Source organism: Pantherophis guttatus, chromosome 5 (assembly GCF_059756535.1).
Source record: "Pantherophis guttatus breed Tessera chromosome 5, ASM5975653v1, whole genome shotgun sequence".
Taxonomy (NCBI): Eukaryota; Metazoa; Chordata; class Lepidosauria; order Squamata; family Colubridae; genus Pantherophis; species Pantherophis guttatus.
The window spans coordinates 36,855,366-36,872,838 of NC_142067.1; the positions used below are offsets into that span (position 1 = coordinate 36,855,366).

The window sequence follows — 17,473 nt, forward strand, 5'->3', positions numbered from 1 at the left end:
GATTTAAATCATAATTTTTAAAGAGCAACTGTCATCTCTGCTACTCCTTTGACCCACTGTTGACTCACCGATAGTCCCAGTGTTGCAGAATATATAGCCTCATGCTACATAACTAAGCTCCATTTCATGCTGAATAAACTAAATTTTTATGTATCTTAAATAGAAAACTATCTTACGATAGATTTTTACCCCAAAAGTTTTTTATTAAAATAAATTTGATAAAAATTAAAAAAAAATCTGATTTAAATTAAAAAATCCAATTTAAATAAAAAAAATCTGATTTTTGTTTATTTTTTTTTAAAAAATCATTGATTTTTATCCACCCTGGTCGAGAGAGAGAGAGAGAAGGGGGGGGGATAACATTCCCAGAAAGATCACAATTAACCATAAAGCTTCCCTTTAGGCCCACCCTAAAAAATATGGGTCATCTCCCCAGAAATTAGATTGGCCCTTACCCTATCAGCATTTAGCAATGTCATGAAGACATGGCTCTGCCACTGTGCTTGGGGGACCAGTAATGGTTGTTGACTTTTACAGTGGTTATTTTTGTTTTAAACTGGTTATTGACATTTTATGTTGTATATTAATTTTTAGTTTGTTTTTATTGGATTGTTGGTTTAACTGTCATGAGCCACCCAGAATCTTTTAGATGACGTGGGTGGCCATACACATTGAATAGTTTATTAATGTATATTAGGATTATGCCTATTAGTTGTGAAAGTAGTTCTTGAAGATCAGTTGAACAAATTAATCTTGAGACAGAATATGGGAAAATACTGTTTCTCCACATGTCAAGTTGCCTAATTGTGTCTGAGTCTGTTAGCTGAGCAATGACAAAGTTAATTTTTATTCTGTTCAGTACATCTTTATCTGTTTACGTTTAATAAATTACTTGCTCCAGAATTAAATGTAATTTAGAATGTTTAGGCTGATCAAGATTTGAGTACTTCACAACCAGCAGATGGTTATGAATATTGCAGCATCCCATAGTCAGTTGATTGCCATTTGAGAGCTTCGTGGCTGGCTTCTGACAAGCAGAATCAACGGAGAAGCTGGCACTAAAATCACAAGTCATGGTCATATGATGACTTGGTTAACAAATGGGAAGTGGAGTAAGTCCATTGCAGTCATATGTTTTGTTTAAAATTAAATTGTTCAGTAATAGAATTGCTGGTTGCTAAAACAAAGTCTATATTGGGAACATTTTCAATATCAGGAATGCTGCCACATTTGTACAGCACCAATAATTTTATAACTTAAGGAGCTAGTTTGGTGTAGTGGTTAAGGTGCTGTCTTAGAAATCAGGAGACTGGTTCTAGTCCCCCCTTAGTCATGAAAGCTGGTTGGGTGGCCTTGGCCAGTCACTCACTCAACCCAACCCACCTCATAGGGCTGTTGGAGGGGAAAAAGGAGGAGGAAGGAATATTATGTATGTTTGTGGTCTTGAGTTACTTATAAAAGAAGGACAGAATAAAAAAAATACATAAAGTACCTTCTGCACTAGCAAACTGGTGTTACCAACTAAGAGCAAAATAATGTGTGGTCTAAACCAAAGAAAGACTCCAAAGTAACAAAACAGCAGCTCATAGTAAAAAATATAGGAGATTCTGGATACAATTATTCAAATAATACCCAGTAGCAATCACAGAGTAACTTTAGATAATCGGCTATTTTGCATGGTGGAAGTTACTAGTTTCCAGTCTTTTGGGGCTTCCTATTAACTATAACATTCTGTTATCTATAACTTTCAGTAAACAAATGGTGTTCTCCTTCAGTCAGATATGCAGGGCAAAAACATTGCGATTTCAGATCAAGAAAAGGCCAGATTCCTCTCATTTATCAGACTTCCTAGGAAAGTGGTGAATTCTTTCTCCATGGAGTTTTTAAAATAAGAACTGAATGGCCGTCTACCAGAGATGCTGTAGTAGATTTTTTTTACTTACTAAAATTAGCCCTGTGAGGTAGTCCAGAGACGAAGCACAACCAGAAGTACTACTTCGATTGGTAGGTTACATTAACAGTATCTTCCAAGTTCTCCCCTCCTTTTCTTTTACTCTCTGGAAAACTATGAAAGGTTTTTTTCTGAAATATTTCCCACACCATCCCCCTTCGGTAACTGGAGATACCTCATGCCATTTGTCCCACCTGCAGGTGTAATTTCAACATTTTTAAAAAAATATTTATTTATTTGTTAAATATTAGATAATATATATGTATAAGCATGAATTGAATACATAAAATGAATACTATTACTCTGAGCAAGAGATTAGATGAGATCACACTGTATAATTTCTGACTAGTCCCAGACACAAGATCCAGTAGCACTATGTACCTTAACAGTGATTCAATCCAAAGAGCTGTCACACTCGCTTCTTACTTCTACTATATTGTCTGTGGTCTGAATAGAATAAGGCAACAACTAATGTTGCTGTTGTCATCACATTTCATGTTACTAGATACAAGCATGCATGAGTGCTGCTCCACTCTGAAGTAATGCATATTTAATAGCTGGCTGTCAGGAATTAGCATTAAGGTCATTTCTGGGGGGGAAATGTGATTTGCTGCCTTGAATGTTATGGAGAAGTACTTTAAGATTGCAAGATAATTTGAAGTTAACATGCAAGTTAATAAGATGATCAAGTGTGAACTTCCACAACACTTAATTCTGTAGAGTATTATTTCAACTACCTCTTGCTTAAGCAACTTCATTACCAAGAGGTAACAAACAGTGTGCAACGTGGCAAGACAGAGATAATTGTGATGCTTCAAACAGCAAGTATAGAAATCATACCTGAGGACTTTTTTTGCGGACAAATTTACTGAGCCAAGTTCTGCCCATTACCAGGTCTACTTGAATTCTGAGGAGCAGAGTGCTTTGAGAAACCGAGGAGTTGTAAGTACCGTAGCTGATGAAGCAGAAACCAATAGACATTCACATATCAAGATATACCAGGTGGTTTTGAAGGCTATCAAGGAAGAAGCCACATAACCATTCAATTTGCAAAATGGAAGACATTTACTGTGTTTCCCTGAAAATAAGACAGGGTCTTATTTTCTTTTGAGCCCCAAAATATGGCCTTGGCCTTATTATTAGGTCTTATTATTTTTGAGGTGCAAAGCCTCAAAACCGTGGCCCCTGGCAGGGGGATTGGTGCTGGAGCGCCAACCAGCTGCTCTGCTGGTGCTGCTCAGGCCACTGCCTCTAGCAATCGTGGCAGCTTTTTTGTTGCTTTCCCACCCTAGCCTTAGTTGTCACCTTCGAGTTTCCTCTTCATTCAGCACGGCAAGTAAGGCCGGGAGCAAGAAGGGAGGTCAGGGCTGTCAGGCAGAACTAACTCCCAACCAGAACTTCCTGACATCGCACACGGCTTCACCATCCCCTCCGCTGACACTGCTGCCTCCTTTCTGTGGACTGTGCTGTTGGATGCTGGACGGCGCAGCCTGGTCTCTGTCTTCTCCGTGAGCATCCATGGTGGGCTTTTTAAAGCCGTGTCTTTTTTCATGTGGGTGGCGCGAAGCACATTATGGAGGCAATTAGGGATGCCCGGTGGGGCTGGCTTGGATTGCAAAGGCCATGGACTGGCTCGATTGCCTTCCTCTTGAAGAGCCTGCAGGGCAAACAGGAGATCTGGGTTTTGTGCAAGCAGCAGAATTCTCGCTTTTCCCCCTCCCTGTCTGCCCCTCCCCCTCGCCAGCCGAGATCGGCAATCCAGTTTGGGGGAGCTGAACACACTGCTACCGCCTGGGAAGAGAATGTGAGAAATGGGTGCTCTCGCAGCACATCCTCTCTCTCTTCTTTTCCCGAGTGGCAGTGGTGCGTCCGGCTCACTGGCCTGCTGATCTGAAGCAGCAGCGGTTCTGATGTTTCCTCTCCCTTTCCCCCCTCTCCAGTGTCACCTCCTCACATCGTGTTGTTTGGCAGCTGCGTATGCATCTAAGTATTGGGGAAGGGCTTATTTCAGCGCATGCGCTCGAAAGCCCAATTGGGTTTATTATCCAGACATGTCCTAGTTTCAGGGAAACATGGTAGTCTCAAGTTTGAATGCAGACTTATATAAAAGCTTTTAACTTCTGAGTAATACTTTATGGAAATGATCTTTGTGTATATAGTTTTATTCTTGTCTGCAATAAAGAAGTATATCTACCTAGGTTGTAAACTAAATTTTGAATAAAGGCAAGAAGTGCCTGGAGAACCAAGATGTATAGCTATGGTATGGTGCAAAACCAAGAGAAGTAGTCTAGGTCACTTGAAACCAGTTTCTATGGCTTCACTGCTGAGCTCAGTTCTATGATTGATTGTGCAGACACATTTTTCTTTTAAAAAAAATACATTCAACTTTAGTTTCCTTCATTTGCAATGGTATACAGTCAGTGCCCAATGTAAATGCAAGAACTAGTTAAGTTAATTTTTCAATGTCATTGTAACTTTGGTCATTAAACAGGACAGTCAAGAACTACCTATACCAGTGATGGCTAACCTTTTCCGGACCAAGTGCCCAAAGCGTGTGCACCCAAACCTCCAAAATGCAATGCATGTGCGGCCCCCACGCATGCGCCCTGCCCCCATGCATGCGCACACGCCCCTCTGCATGTGCCCTGCCCCCATGCATGTGTGTGCGGGCCCTCCTGCATTCTCCACCCCCCTGCATCCCCTGCATGCATGTGCATGCGCCCTGCCCTCCACGCATGCACATACATCCCCTGCAGGCGCCCTGCGCGTGCACAGCAGAGACCCAAAGACCAGCTGGCTGATAGGAGGCGCACACGCATACGCAGTGGAGCTGAACTGCGGCAACGGAGGTTCCACATGTGCCAGAGGTTCGCAATCACAGACCTATACTATGTTTTATTTCACAGTACTTATAAACATTTAATTTAAACAAATTAAAGCAGAGACCAAAGGTAGTATCATCTTAACTTGCTACTATCTTGCTTAATTAAATTAGTTAACTCCAATGTAAGTCCTTTTTCCAAACCTTCAGTTGGCTACCAACTTATATTACTCTCAGATTTACCATCCAAAGTATTCCTTAGTTTTTATGTTAAACTAATTTCCTCTCCATTGCTCCTCCTCTCCTTCACTAGCTGTGTGTAATGAGAGATGGAACATGAACCTACAGTTTATTTGTTTGTGCTCTCCAAACTTCTGTGGCTTGGAAAATCTTAAAAAAGAAAAGTCAGTTCAAACACTCAGTATAATGGACTAAAATATAGACTATGGAAAGTTTTGTAGCTATATAAAAAGGAGGAGGAGGGACCATAAGAATAAAGAAACTTGTTTTTTTTCATCTATGTTGAAAATAGCAATGCCCCCTGGAGATCCAACTAAATTTAAATGATCAGCAATGTCCTTGCTACAAACTGCCTTTTTTATTCATTCTAAAAGAAAATATTTAATAATTTTATTCAGTTTTTTAATTACCTTTTACCTCAGTTCCAACACTAATCTTTAGAATCTGTGTCCAAAGTATGTATGCGTTTGCTAAAATTTTGTCTCTGAGTATGTGCGTGTAATATCTAGAACTTCCAGAAATTAAGAGACATAATTTCTTGACAAGTCTTCTTGGGAATTTGTAAGAATCAGTCATTGCTCTATTAATATCTTGTTACAACTGTATTGGAAAAGTGAGGCAGGTTTTTGGCTACTTGGGACAGCAGTAGTCAATTTTAATTTGGGGCATCTTAGCTTGGCTGGAGGACAGTTCCTTGAAAAGCTACAGAGGAAAATCTCAGTCATTGTTGTTTAGGGAGGAGGTTTCTTTCCCCCACATAATTTAACATCTGTGTCAAACTGTTATGGAAATGATTTGTAGGTTTGTATCCCTAATATGCCAATGACATCAAATTCATTTAAATTTCACTCAGTGGACATTATCATAATTCTTAACTGTTATCTAGTTACAGTAATGGATTAGATGTCAGCTACCATAATAAAAATCGTAGCGTGTATAAGAAATAGCCAAGAAGGACAAGAGGAATAGCAGCTACCAAAGCAACAGACAAAAATTTTGAACCTACTCCAAGAAACCAGTTCAAGTAAAAATCTCCGATAGAGTTCTCTCTGGTTCACACTAAGATAAAGTAATGGAGGGAGAGAGGAAGCACATTCAGACTTGCAGGATTATATTATCATAGCTGTTAAAATAGAAGTCCTGTCCTACTATAGCATTGGTTTCTTAGTCTGTTTTCCTGTGCGCTGCTCCCACTATCCATGAATGGGTTAAATCCTTCAGCCTTTGGCAAACAACTCAATGATACTTAATTTTTTTTCTCTCCTCCCTGGCTCCCAAGCCACACCTCTGGTCCCATGATCCCCCATCTTCACTCAGTTGCTGGCAAACGCTGAAGTGATTTTTGGAGCTCCAGTTTTAAAGGTATAGCGACTTGCTGTGGTGAATTTCTCTCCCTTTTTTCTTTTAAAGTAAATTTTCCTTCTCCCTTTCTAGAGCTCCTAGGTTTTTTTGTTATTTTTGAATAGTTTTTCTTTCGGGTGTTTCTGCTTGGCACGAGGCGCCACTACAGCGCTCAGCCACACCCAGCAGCCTCGACAGGAAGCTCTACTGCCCAGCACCTGAGTTAGAGGACCTACTGACTCTTCCATCAGTAGACCAGCCAGTGGCAACCCTATCCTCTAATTCCATGATTTCCACCAATCCATTGGACGGTCTCAAAGCGGAGGAAAAGAGGACAGAGGGGGCCTTCCGCAAAGCACATCAGGCGGTGGCCTGGGCAATCAGAGCAGTGATGGTAACGTCCTTCTTTACCAGAGCATCTCTCATCTGGCTCCAACAGCTGCAGGAGAGGCTGCCTCCAGAGGACACCAGGCTGCAGCAGGACATAAACAAGATAATAGCTGCCACAGAATACACAGCTGATGGCTCCTTAAACACTGCAAAGTTTTCCTCGAGAGCCCTGGCTTCATCCGTTACGGCTAGGAGGCTTTTCTGGCTACGGCCCTGGAAAGCCGACCTCAAGGCCAAGTGGAAACTGGCAGCCACCCCGTACAAAGCACCAGACCTGTTCGGTGCAGCACTGGAACCCATGCTGGTCGAGGGGAAGGACAAGAGGAAGATCCTCCTGTCAACTTACCGGTGCCAGGAACGCAGATACTCACCTTACCCCCTTCAGCAGCCCTTTCGTTCCAGCTCTGGGCCCAGGGGGTCCTCTTCTCACCGCCCCTAATATCAAGGAGGCGACAGATTTCAAGACAGACAGCAGTTCCGAGACCGAGGACAAAACCAACAGCCCAAGCGCAACTTCTTGGGGTCTGGCTTCAAGACCACCAGAAGGGGGAAGTGACTCCAGGACCCCGGGCCCCATAGGGGGAAGGCTTATCCTCTTCCACCAACAATGGGCCCGGTCAACTTCAGACTCGTGGGTACGGCGCACGATTTCTTCAGGTTTATCCATCGAATTCTCCGGTCAGCCCCCCCATCGCTTTGTGAGCTGTCCAATACCACGGTCTATGGAGCTCCAAGGCCTAATGCTACAGGAGATCTCTCACCTCCTGGAAGTCAGGGCCATAGAACTAGTTCCTCCAAACCAGCAGGGTTCAGGGTTCTATTCAACCCTCTTTCTGGTACCCAAGAACTCCGGGGGTTGGAGAGGCATCTTGAACCTAAAACACCTGAATCGGTCGGTCCAATACCGCAGGTTCAAAATGCACTCCCTCAAGTCGATCTTAGCGGGGGTCAGACAGGACGACCTCCTTCAGTCGATCGACCTTTGGAAAGCTTACCTACACATGCCCATTCAACCAGACCACCGTCAGTTCCTGAGGTTCGAGTACGTGGGCCGGCACTACCAGTATTGCGCGATGCCATTCAGCCTCTCCTCGGCACCCCACACCTTTACCAAACTGGTAGCAGTGGTGGCAGCCAGAGTCCGAGCCATCCCGATTCGGGTGCTCTGTTACCTGGACGACATTCTGGTCCTCTCGTCTTCACACGACCAGGCAGTCAGAGACATGGAACTGGTTCTAAAAGCCTTCCAAGACCATGGCTTCACGATAAACTTCGAGAAGAGCCAGCTCCAGCCCTCCACCAGGCTTCTCCATCTGGGGGCAGTGATAGATTTAGTCAGCGGTCAGGTATTCCGGACGCCGGACAGAGTTCAGAGCATTCAAACCCTGTTGCAACAGGTCTTCACAAGGAGGAGAGTACCCTTACTTCACCTGTCATGTCTTTTCGGGAAGATGGTCTCCTGCTTCGGCATTGTACCGTGGGCACGCAGACACTCAAGGTCACTCCAATGGTTCCTGCTCCCTTTCCAGCGAGCGGGAAGGGCCAACTCAAGACAAGAAGTGCGCCTCACCTCCCAGGTGTGCTGGTCCCTCAGGTGGTGGATGTCGCCCTCTCTACTAAAAGGGTCCAGTTTTCTAGATCCAGACAGACTGGTACTCACCACCGATGCAAGCCTTCGAGGGTGGGGAGCCCATCTTCACAACTTAGTAGCACAAGGCCAGTGGTCCCAACGAGAACAGCTCAGCAGCATCAATCTCCTGGAACTCCGGGCAATCAGGCTGGCCCTACGCCACTTCCAAGTTGCAGTGCAGGGCCATCACGTATTGATCCTGACGGACAACATCTCGGCCAAGGCGCACGTCAACAGAGAGGGGGACACAAGATCCCGTCCTGCTAGAGGCCGAGGCCCTGTTCAGCTGGGCGGAGAGGCACCTGCTATCGATCAAGGCAGACCACATCTCAGGGTCGACCAACGTCAAGGCGGACTGGCTCAGTCGAGAAACGATAGATCAGCCGGAATGGCAGCTCCACCCCTGCCTGTTTCGAGAACTCTCCTTGCGCTTCGGGAGCCCGGAGGTGGATCTCTTTGCGACTCCGACCAACGCTCAGCTCCCCCGCTTCGTGTTGCGCTACCCAACGCCCCAGGCGGAGGACCACAATGCTCTTCGTTGCAAGTGGTCCAACGGCCTTCTGTACGTGTTTCCACCAATCCCACTGCTGCCACGTCTCATCCGAAAGCTACTAGCAGAGAAGGCCAACCTCCTTCTGGTGGATCCAAACTGGCCCCGAAGGCCGTGGTATGCCGACCTCATAGCCCTATCAGTGGATCAGCCATGGGTGATCCCTCCACAGCGGCTCGTGCTGTGCCAAGGGGCGGTCACTCATCCAGAGCCCCAGTGGCTGCAATTAGCCGTCTGGCATTTGAGCGGGTCATCCTGAAGAAGGACAACGTTCCAGATAGGGTCGTTGCCACCATCCAGGCAGCTAGGCGCCCCTCAACGACTCACATTTACGAGGCATCTTGGCAGGCGTTTTGTTGCTGGGGTGCCCATCATGTTGACCCCCCATCAGCTGCAATAGGAGATTTTCTGCTGTTTCTCCAGTCGGGGCTAGATAAGGGCCTGGCCCCCACCACCTTAAGACAGCAGACGGCGGCGCTGTCAACAGTCATCTCGTGCACCGTATCAGTCACTATCGCACCATCCACTCATCAAGAGATTCCTACGTGGGGCCTCAAATTTGCGCCCCGCCACGGTGCACCGCTATCCCTCATGGGACTTACCCGTCGTTTTGTGGGCTCTTACGGGCTCCCCCTTCAAGCCCTTGAACTCAGCTCCTCTCAAATACCTGTCATTCAAGGTGACTTTCCTGCTAGCCATCACCTCGGCTAGGAGGGTTTCAGAAATAGCAGCACTATCGATCCGTAAGGATCTTTGTATTTTCTGAGACTCTACGGTGACTCTGCGCCTGGACCCTGCCTTCATACCAAAAGTGAACTCTTGGTTTCACGGGGCCCAGGAGCTCATCCTGCCGGACTTTTGTCCTTCACTTTGAGATCCTAGAGAAAAGAGGTGGCACTCCCTCGACGTTCATCACGCACTCCACATCTACATCCGTCGGACCGTGCCCTTTCGCCGCACAGAAGGACTCCTGGTTTCCTTCAACCCGACCTCCATGGGCCAAAAGATATTGGCCGCTACCGTCAGCAGATGGATTAAGGTCTGCATCGCCATGGCGTACGACCTGAACTCCAGACCGGTTCCTGGCAAGATTCTACCCCATTCTACCCGCAGTGCAGCCACTATGGCAGCTTGGGCTACACAGGCGTCGGTAGTAGACATTTGCAGGGCAGCGACCTGGTCGTCACTCACACCTTTCATTCGCCACTACAAGATAGATGCGTACAGCTCAGCAGAGGCCTCGTTTGGCCGCAGGGTTCTTCAAAGAGTGCTATCAGATGAGAACTCTGGAGGCAGTCAGCTTCCCGCCCGTGGGGTTTGAGCTTGGGTATATCCCATTCATGGATAGTAGGAGCAGCGCACAGGAAAATGGACGTTGTCTTACCTGAACGTCCCTTTTCTGGGTGCTGCGTACACTATCCATACCCCCCCCTTTATTTAGCTTCCTACCTAGTGACTCAGGCGATGATAGGTTCTTTATTCCTTATTTCGTTCTGGAAGTTGGAGTTAATAAAGTTGAGTTTGAATTTTCACGGTTCTGTTTTTTGTCTGCTGCGCCTTCATTCAGACTGGGGGATCATGGGACCAGAGGCGTGGCTTGAGAGCCAGGGAGGAGAGAAAAAAATTTAAATATCACTCAGTTGTTTGCCAAAGGCTGAAGGATTTAACCCATTCATGGATAGTGTACGCGGCGCCCAGAAAAGGGACGTTCAGGTAAGACAACGTCCAATCTACCTTATAGAGCTGACAAAAACTTGGATACATATGTGGTACAGGTAATCCTTGAATTATGACTATAATTGGGATTGGAACTTTCTTTGCCAAGCAATGTTACGATTAACTTTATAACCTTTTTTGGTCTGATTATTAAGTGAATCTGGCTTGTCCCGTTGATTTTGCTTTTAGAAATACTCTAGGAAGGTCACAAATGGCTAACGTGATCCTAGGACATGGCAGCCATCATAAATAGTTGCCAAGCACCTGAATTTTGATAATCTGACCACAAGGACACTGCTGAGGTGGTAAGTGCAAGGTCACTTTTTTTCAGGCTGTTGTAACTTTGATCAGTCCCTAAACAAATGGTCATAATTTGAGGACTATGGTACCTGTAGAAATGCTTACAGTCAATATAACTATTTCTGGAATTAAGTTTCTGAAGCTAGTTTTGCTGATATGTTCATTGCAGTAGATAATAACACATACATTATATGTCTGCTCTTTGTAAGGATGTATTTGAAAACTATATTTCATTGAAGTTGATTAATCAAAAGTGGTTCAGGATTTCTTGTCTGTCATGATAACTGTTCTAGTACAAAAGTTATCTGATTCATACCTGCAATAAGAACCATGCTAGATTTAGTATTTTGTGCTTTTGGAGCTGATGAATGAAGATAAAGGAACTAGTGGAGAAATCACTCTCTGGTTAGCCTTAACTGATAACCATCATAAATCTCTGCAAACTTAGAGGACTAGTTAAATTTTTTAAAATCAGTATTTATTAAATTATAGTCCTAGGACTGTGGGCCCAATACCCTCTCAAGGGTCCACAAAATTCAAAATTATTTATCATCCTGTTAGAAAAATAATATATTAAAATGCCATCAAACAATCATGCAAAGAAGTAACTGTAGCAAATATGTAAACTTTAGTTTTTAATATAGTAAATTCGATACATATAGCCTATACAAACAAAAGCTCTTTTGAGGTCCTGCATAATTTTTAAAAGTGAGAAAGGTTCTGAGAGACTAAAAAAATTAAATAATGATCTAACCAATAGACTTTGTATACCATGATAGTTTACTAAATGTACAGGTAAGTTCTCATGTAGCAATTGTTGGAACTACCGTAGCAAATCATTAAGTGATCATTAAGTGAAAAATCATACGATTACATTCCCAGTTTTACACAGGAAAAAATGTATTGTCTGCCTTGGCAACACATGACAGAGATGCTATGAACATGGTTGCAAAGTTACTGTATTTTTCGGAGTATAAGACGCACTGGAGTATAAGACGCACCTACCTTTTCTGGTGAGGAAAAGAAGAAAAAGAAATCTCCCTCTGCCTCTGAACCATTTTGCCTCCTTACAGCAAACAGCCTGCTTTACTTTCATTTTTGTTTTCAGCATAGCTTGATTAGCACAAGGGGAAAAAAATCTGCTCCAGCAATTTACCTCTTTGCAGCAAGCAGCAGAGCCCTGTGCAAAACAGCTGAGAGCAAATCAGCTGCGTCGGGAGGCCTATCCAATCAACTTGTGCTAATTAGCCTGTGCTGAAGCTGAAAGAAGCTGTTTTTTCTTGCTGTTTGCTTACAAGGAGGTAACTGCTGCGAGGCAGAGGCCAAAGGGTGGGGGCCAGTGGGTGGGCGGGGCTACTTTCGGTGTATAAGATGCACCTAAATTTTCACCCCCTTTTAGGGGGGGAAAAGGTGTGTCTTATACTCCAAAAAATACAGTACTTTTTCAGCACAGTTGTAACTGAATAGTCGCTGTCTGAGGCAGTCACTAAGTGAAGGCTACCTGAACTTTATTATTAATTCTGCTTAAGTGTAAGGAATATGTCATGGTTTGACTGAATTTCCAATGTACACAAACTCAATCACTCCTGATGCCATTAATGATATTTTAGTGATATTTTTGCAAACCACATCTCGACCCCTAAGCCATTGGATCTCTTTTTGGGGTATATATCTGATCTCAATTTCTACATTAATCATTTTTGTGTTTGATTAGAGTAACATTTTGCTCAATAATTTGCAATCTGTCCATGCAATATAACAATTAAATTCACTTACAGACATTTGAAAGTCTCCTACCACGTGTTGCCCTTTTTATGGTAGAATATCCACTTTAATCTAAGAGATAAATTAAGTTCAGCTTCCTTTAACAGGCATTAAGCAGGCAAGTTACACTAATAATAAATTATGTTGCTGTCAAGGTACAAATGAGACTTTATAAAGAAAGAGTTTAATCTTTTAAGATTGCAAGCAGATTACCAAAGTACAAGTTCAGGGGGTGGCTGGGAGGGGGGAGTCCTAACTAGAATCCTGACAAAATGAGCTGTAGAGGCAGGAGCAGGTGGCAAGGAAGCTAGAGTGCAATTTAAAGCCTTTATTGAAAAGTCTTTTAGAAATCTTATAGGCCATGCCAATCTCAGATACTCCATTCCTATGTAAGATCAATGTTGGTAGTTTAACAATTTCAGGTATATTTTTATCTAATTGGCCTATCAAATTCTCCCCTCACCAACTGCTTTTCCCCAGGAAAAACAATTAAAAACATAAAACAACATAGACAATCTGGACTTCATCAACAGTAACAAGCAACCATAACATGCACCTCACAAACATTTGCATCAAACAACAAACATTAAACCAATCGTATAGATTCAGTTCATTTAAAATTTCTAGATACATCTAAGACTGATGTGCTCATTTGAGTTGATAACCTGGCAGAAACTAGACTGATGAAATGCAACCTTACTGGTTCTTTTGGACATTACAGAGATTTTCTGTGCCATAAATCATATACATTTCAATCACATAATACGAAAAGATCAGCTTTAGGTACCAGTTATCTACTGGACACAATTTAAGATACCATCAGGCAGCGGTTCCCAACCTTTTGGGCACCAGGCAGGGAAGGAAGAAAAAGATTTAATACATCTAGTATTTAAGCAAATTGGCACATAAGACTGAAACAGGGATTACCAATTAAGACAAATTATCCTACACAAATACTTGTGGAACATATAACTTAACTAATACTTTGTCCTATTTTCCTCCTCTTTTTTTAGGTGCCTTAGCTGGACCAAGAGTTGATCCACATGTGAAAGCGGTTTGGGGAAAGAATGTTACTTTGAAGTGCATAATTGATATCAACGAAACATTAACACAGATTACGTGGGAAAAGATACACGGGAAAACTATTCAAAATATTGCAGTTCATCATCCTGACTATGGATTTTTTGTTCAAGGAGAATATGAAGGAAGAGTATTATTGAAAAACACCTCACTAACTGATTCATCTATCATCTTAATTAATGTTACCTTTTCTGATTCTGGTGAATATGTATGCAAAGCAGCTACATTCCCTCTAGGAAATTACCAATCATCAACAATTGTAGCTGTATTGGGTAAGTCTATTTTATATTTATTTTATAACTCTTTTATCCAAAATGTTTGAAAGCCAAAATTAAAATTGACAATCTTACCGTGAATCAATCAATAACATTTATTCATTAGCAAAATTTAAAACAAAACATTACCGTGAACAAAAGCCAAAACTTATTATATTTGTAAATTTGATTTACATGTAATAGAGATTCAGTGGAGATACCCTGAAGGAAAAGTGTAGAACAATTTTTGCAGATTCAAATATATATCCCTTCCAAAGCAGATATTCAGGGGCATAGATGACAGGGCAGGGATATTTGGAAATAATTACTTCAGCAGGAGTCTTCAGTTCATCACACAATTTGGATCTTTTAGTGAATGAGCAGAATGATTAATATGTACTGTATCTGGAGAAGGAGGCCTCTGATTTATTTTTTCATTTAAGAGAATTGCCAACAGTTACAATTTTTTTGGAAATATGAAAAGAAAAATGTGGCAAGGGTCCTCCTTTGGGTGGATGTGACTATAATTTTTCAACCTTCTGGGGTTTTTTTTGAAGAGGAGATAACATATATGCAGTAATTTTTCAACCCATCTTTCAAATATCAATATACTTCTTCCTCTAGGAAATATGCCATATATGAATTGGTTTGTTCATGAAGGTATAGTTTTTTGTAATAAATGAGTGTTTTTGCTATGTCTGTCTCTGTGCTAATGCTGGGGGGCGTAGTGAGGACACAACTAGATCTGTGAACTCCTAGATAAAGTCAGTAAAAGAAAATAAAGCCCTAGGTGGAAAAAAATCCTAAATTATTTTCTTGTTAAATGTCATTGCCTTTTGGATGAAGAAATGTACTGGTACTCTTTGTCCGGTGACTGCCTCATACAGTGACCATTCTCAGTTACTAAGGTGATGAAAAAGTAACTTTGTGATCAGTCTTCATGCTTATGACCTTCAGAAGCCTGAAGGTCATAAGCACAGCTGTGGTTTTACTTAGTGATTACTTCACTTAACAAATGAAATGCAGCCCCAGTTGTCGTTAAATGAGGACTACCTGTATTCTCATCATTTTATCTGAGATTTGTAAATTATAGTATCAACCATCAAAGCAAACAAACAGAAAAAGTCTTTAGGCTTCCAGTATTCTTTAATATGGTAGCTGAAATCGTCTTGAATCTCAAATAATTTGAAAGACAGTTTGAAATAGTTCTGGATAATTTTTATTGATGATTCCCCAAAGTTGAGACAAAACTATGTTAAGTTTAAAAAAAAAAATTGAGATTGGCTAGCATTATGTGGTGATCAAAGTTTCAATTAAGGGCAAGATTAGTGTTTGGTAGAAGTAGAAATTCTGAAGAAAAAGCAACCGTAACTATTCTGTTTATCAAATCTGATAATCATATCACATCATGTGGTGTGTTTTAGATTTATATATTTTTAAGAGGGTAGTATCTTTTTTCCTCATGTAAATATTTTGTTTATTTACTGTATATGTAGCATTTCTATTAAGTAATATATATATAACTGTCTAATATCATATATGCCTTTGTTAATAATATCCCTCCAAAAAGGTGGCTATATTGATGTAGAGAGTAAAAAATGCAGAGATTATTGATGGAGATATGCAGGAACTATTACTTAAGGCAAAAGGTCTGAAACATTTTTTTAAATCCAGAACACTGAAATTTTAGAAACAGTTTAGACTAATGCCTATCTTAATTCACTGGGATATAAGAAGGAAGGGAAGAATAGCACAAGATAGCAAGATTTTGTTGTCATAGCCAACCTCAATAAAAGTAATTTTAGCCTTCATGTGAAATTGGCTTTTCTCCAGTGTGCTGACGAGAGAATCGAGGAATGGCTTGTCTTGTCTCATAGCTGAATGGACTGAGTCTGTCAGAGCTGTGAGGACACATCTCCATTGCCAACAGTCCCCAGCTTTTGACTCAGTCTCATCACTTGGACAGATGTGTTTTATGTGTTCATACTATACGTAAACAACCTTTGCGATCATATTATAAGCAACTGTGTTCTCTTTGCCAATGATGTAAAAATATTTAACACCACCGACAATGCTGCTATCCTTCAAAAAGACCTTGACTTTGTGTCAGAATGGTCAAAACAATTGGCAACTCCAGATCTCAACCAACAAATGCTCTGTCTTACACATTGGCAAAAAGAATCAGAACACAAAAAACAAGCTGTGTGGATACGACCTTGTAGACTATCCTCACTCTGTTAAGGACCTTGGAGTACTCATATCTAATGATCTAAGTACCAAAGCCCACTGTAACAACATTGCCAAAAAGGCATTAAGAGTTGTAAACCTAATCTTGCGTAGCTTCTTCTCTGGTAATATCACACTACTAACCAGAGCATGCAAAACATTTGCTAGACCAGTTCTCGAATACAGCTCATCTGTTTGGAACCCGCACTGCATATCAGACATTAATACAATTGAATGTGTCCAGAAATATTTCACAAGAAGAGTTCTCCACTCTTCTGCTCGCAACAAAATACTTATGCTACCAGACTTGAAATTCTGGGCCCAGAAAACTTAAAACTACGCCATCTTCGGTATGACCTAAGCGTAGCTCATAAAATTATCTGCTACAATGTCCTACCTGTCAATGACTACTTCAGCTTCAACCAAAACAATACACGAGCACACAATAGATACAAACTTAAAGTGAATCGCTCCAAATTCGATTGCAGAAAATAATGACTTCAGCAACAGAGTAGTCAATGCCTGGAATACACTACCTGATTCTCTGGTTTCATTCCCAAACCCCCAAAATTTTAACTTAAGACTATCTACTGTTGACCTCACCCCATTCCTAAGAGGTCTGTAAGGGGCATGCATAAGAGCATCAGCGTGCCTACCGTCCCTGTCCTAATGTTCCCTTTAATTGTATCTATTTTATGTATTCAATTCATGCTTATAATTATATAAATTGCCTAATACGTTCTTGACAAATAAATAAAAATAAATAAAAATAAAAATTTGGTCTTAGCTTAATCAAACAATTAATTCCTGGATTCTTCTCAGCAAGACAGGAGACCAATTGGAAGGAGTCCATTCTGCTGGCTGGCTCTCAGTCTTGGCCAGTGGAGCCACCGGACTTGTTTCCAGCGGGAAGAATGTCAGCTGGACCCCACTGAAGGCCGTGGATTTGGCGTGTCGGAGTGACAGGTTTGGGCTTGCGTGAACAAGCACTGCTCAATGCCGCTACCCCAGACGCTCGGTAAAGGGGCTGGAGTTTCTGCCACTCCTCGTTGTCCGGCTTGATGTGAAGAGCAAAGCTCGACCCCACTAGAAGCTGAGGGAGTGCACAGCTGTCAGGCAAGCCCAAGAGATTCCACTAAAGGTGTGAATGGACTCCCTGGCTCCCGGACCCCCCAGAACAACAATCCGAAGCCTCCTTTAGCCTCTCACC

At 42.2% G+C, this 17,473-nt stretch overlaps 1 protein-coding gene across 2 annotated transcripts in view; it reads left to right on the forward strand.

The window, feature by feature from the left end:
• Nucleotides 1–17,473, forward strand: part of NECTIN3 (nectin cell adhesion molecule 3) — a 64,703-nt gene that overhangs the window by 11,279 nt on the left and 35,951 nt on the right. For both annotated transcript variants that reach the window (XM_034413223.2, XM_034413213.2), the window contains exon 2: nt 13,717–14,055. In XM_034413223.2, coding sequence (XP_034269114.1) covers nt 13,717–14,055 — 339 coding nt within the window. The remainder of the gene's footprint in view (nt 1–13,716; nt 14,056–17,473) is intronic.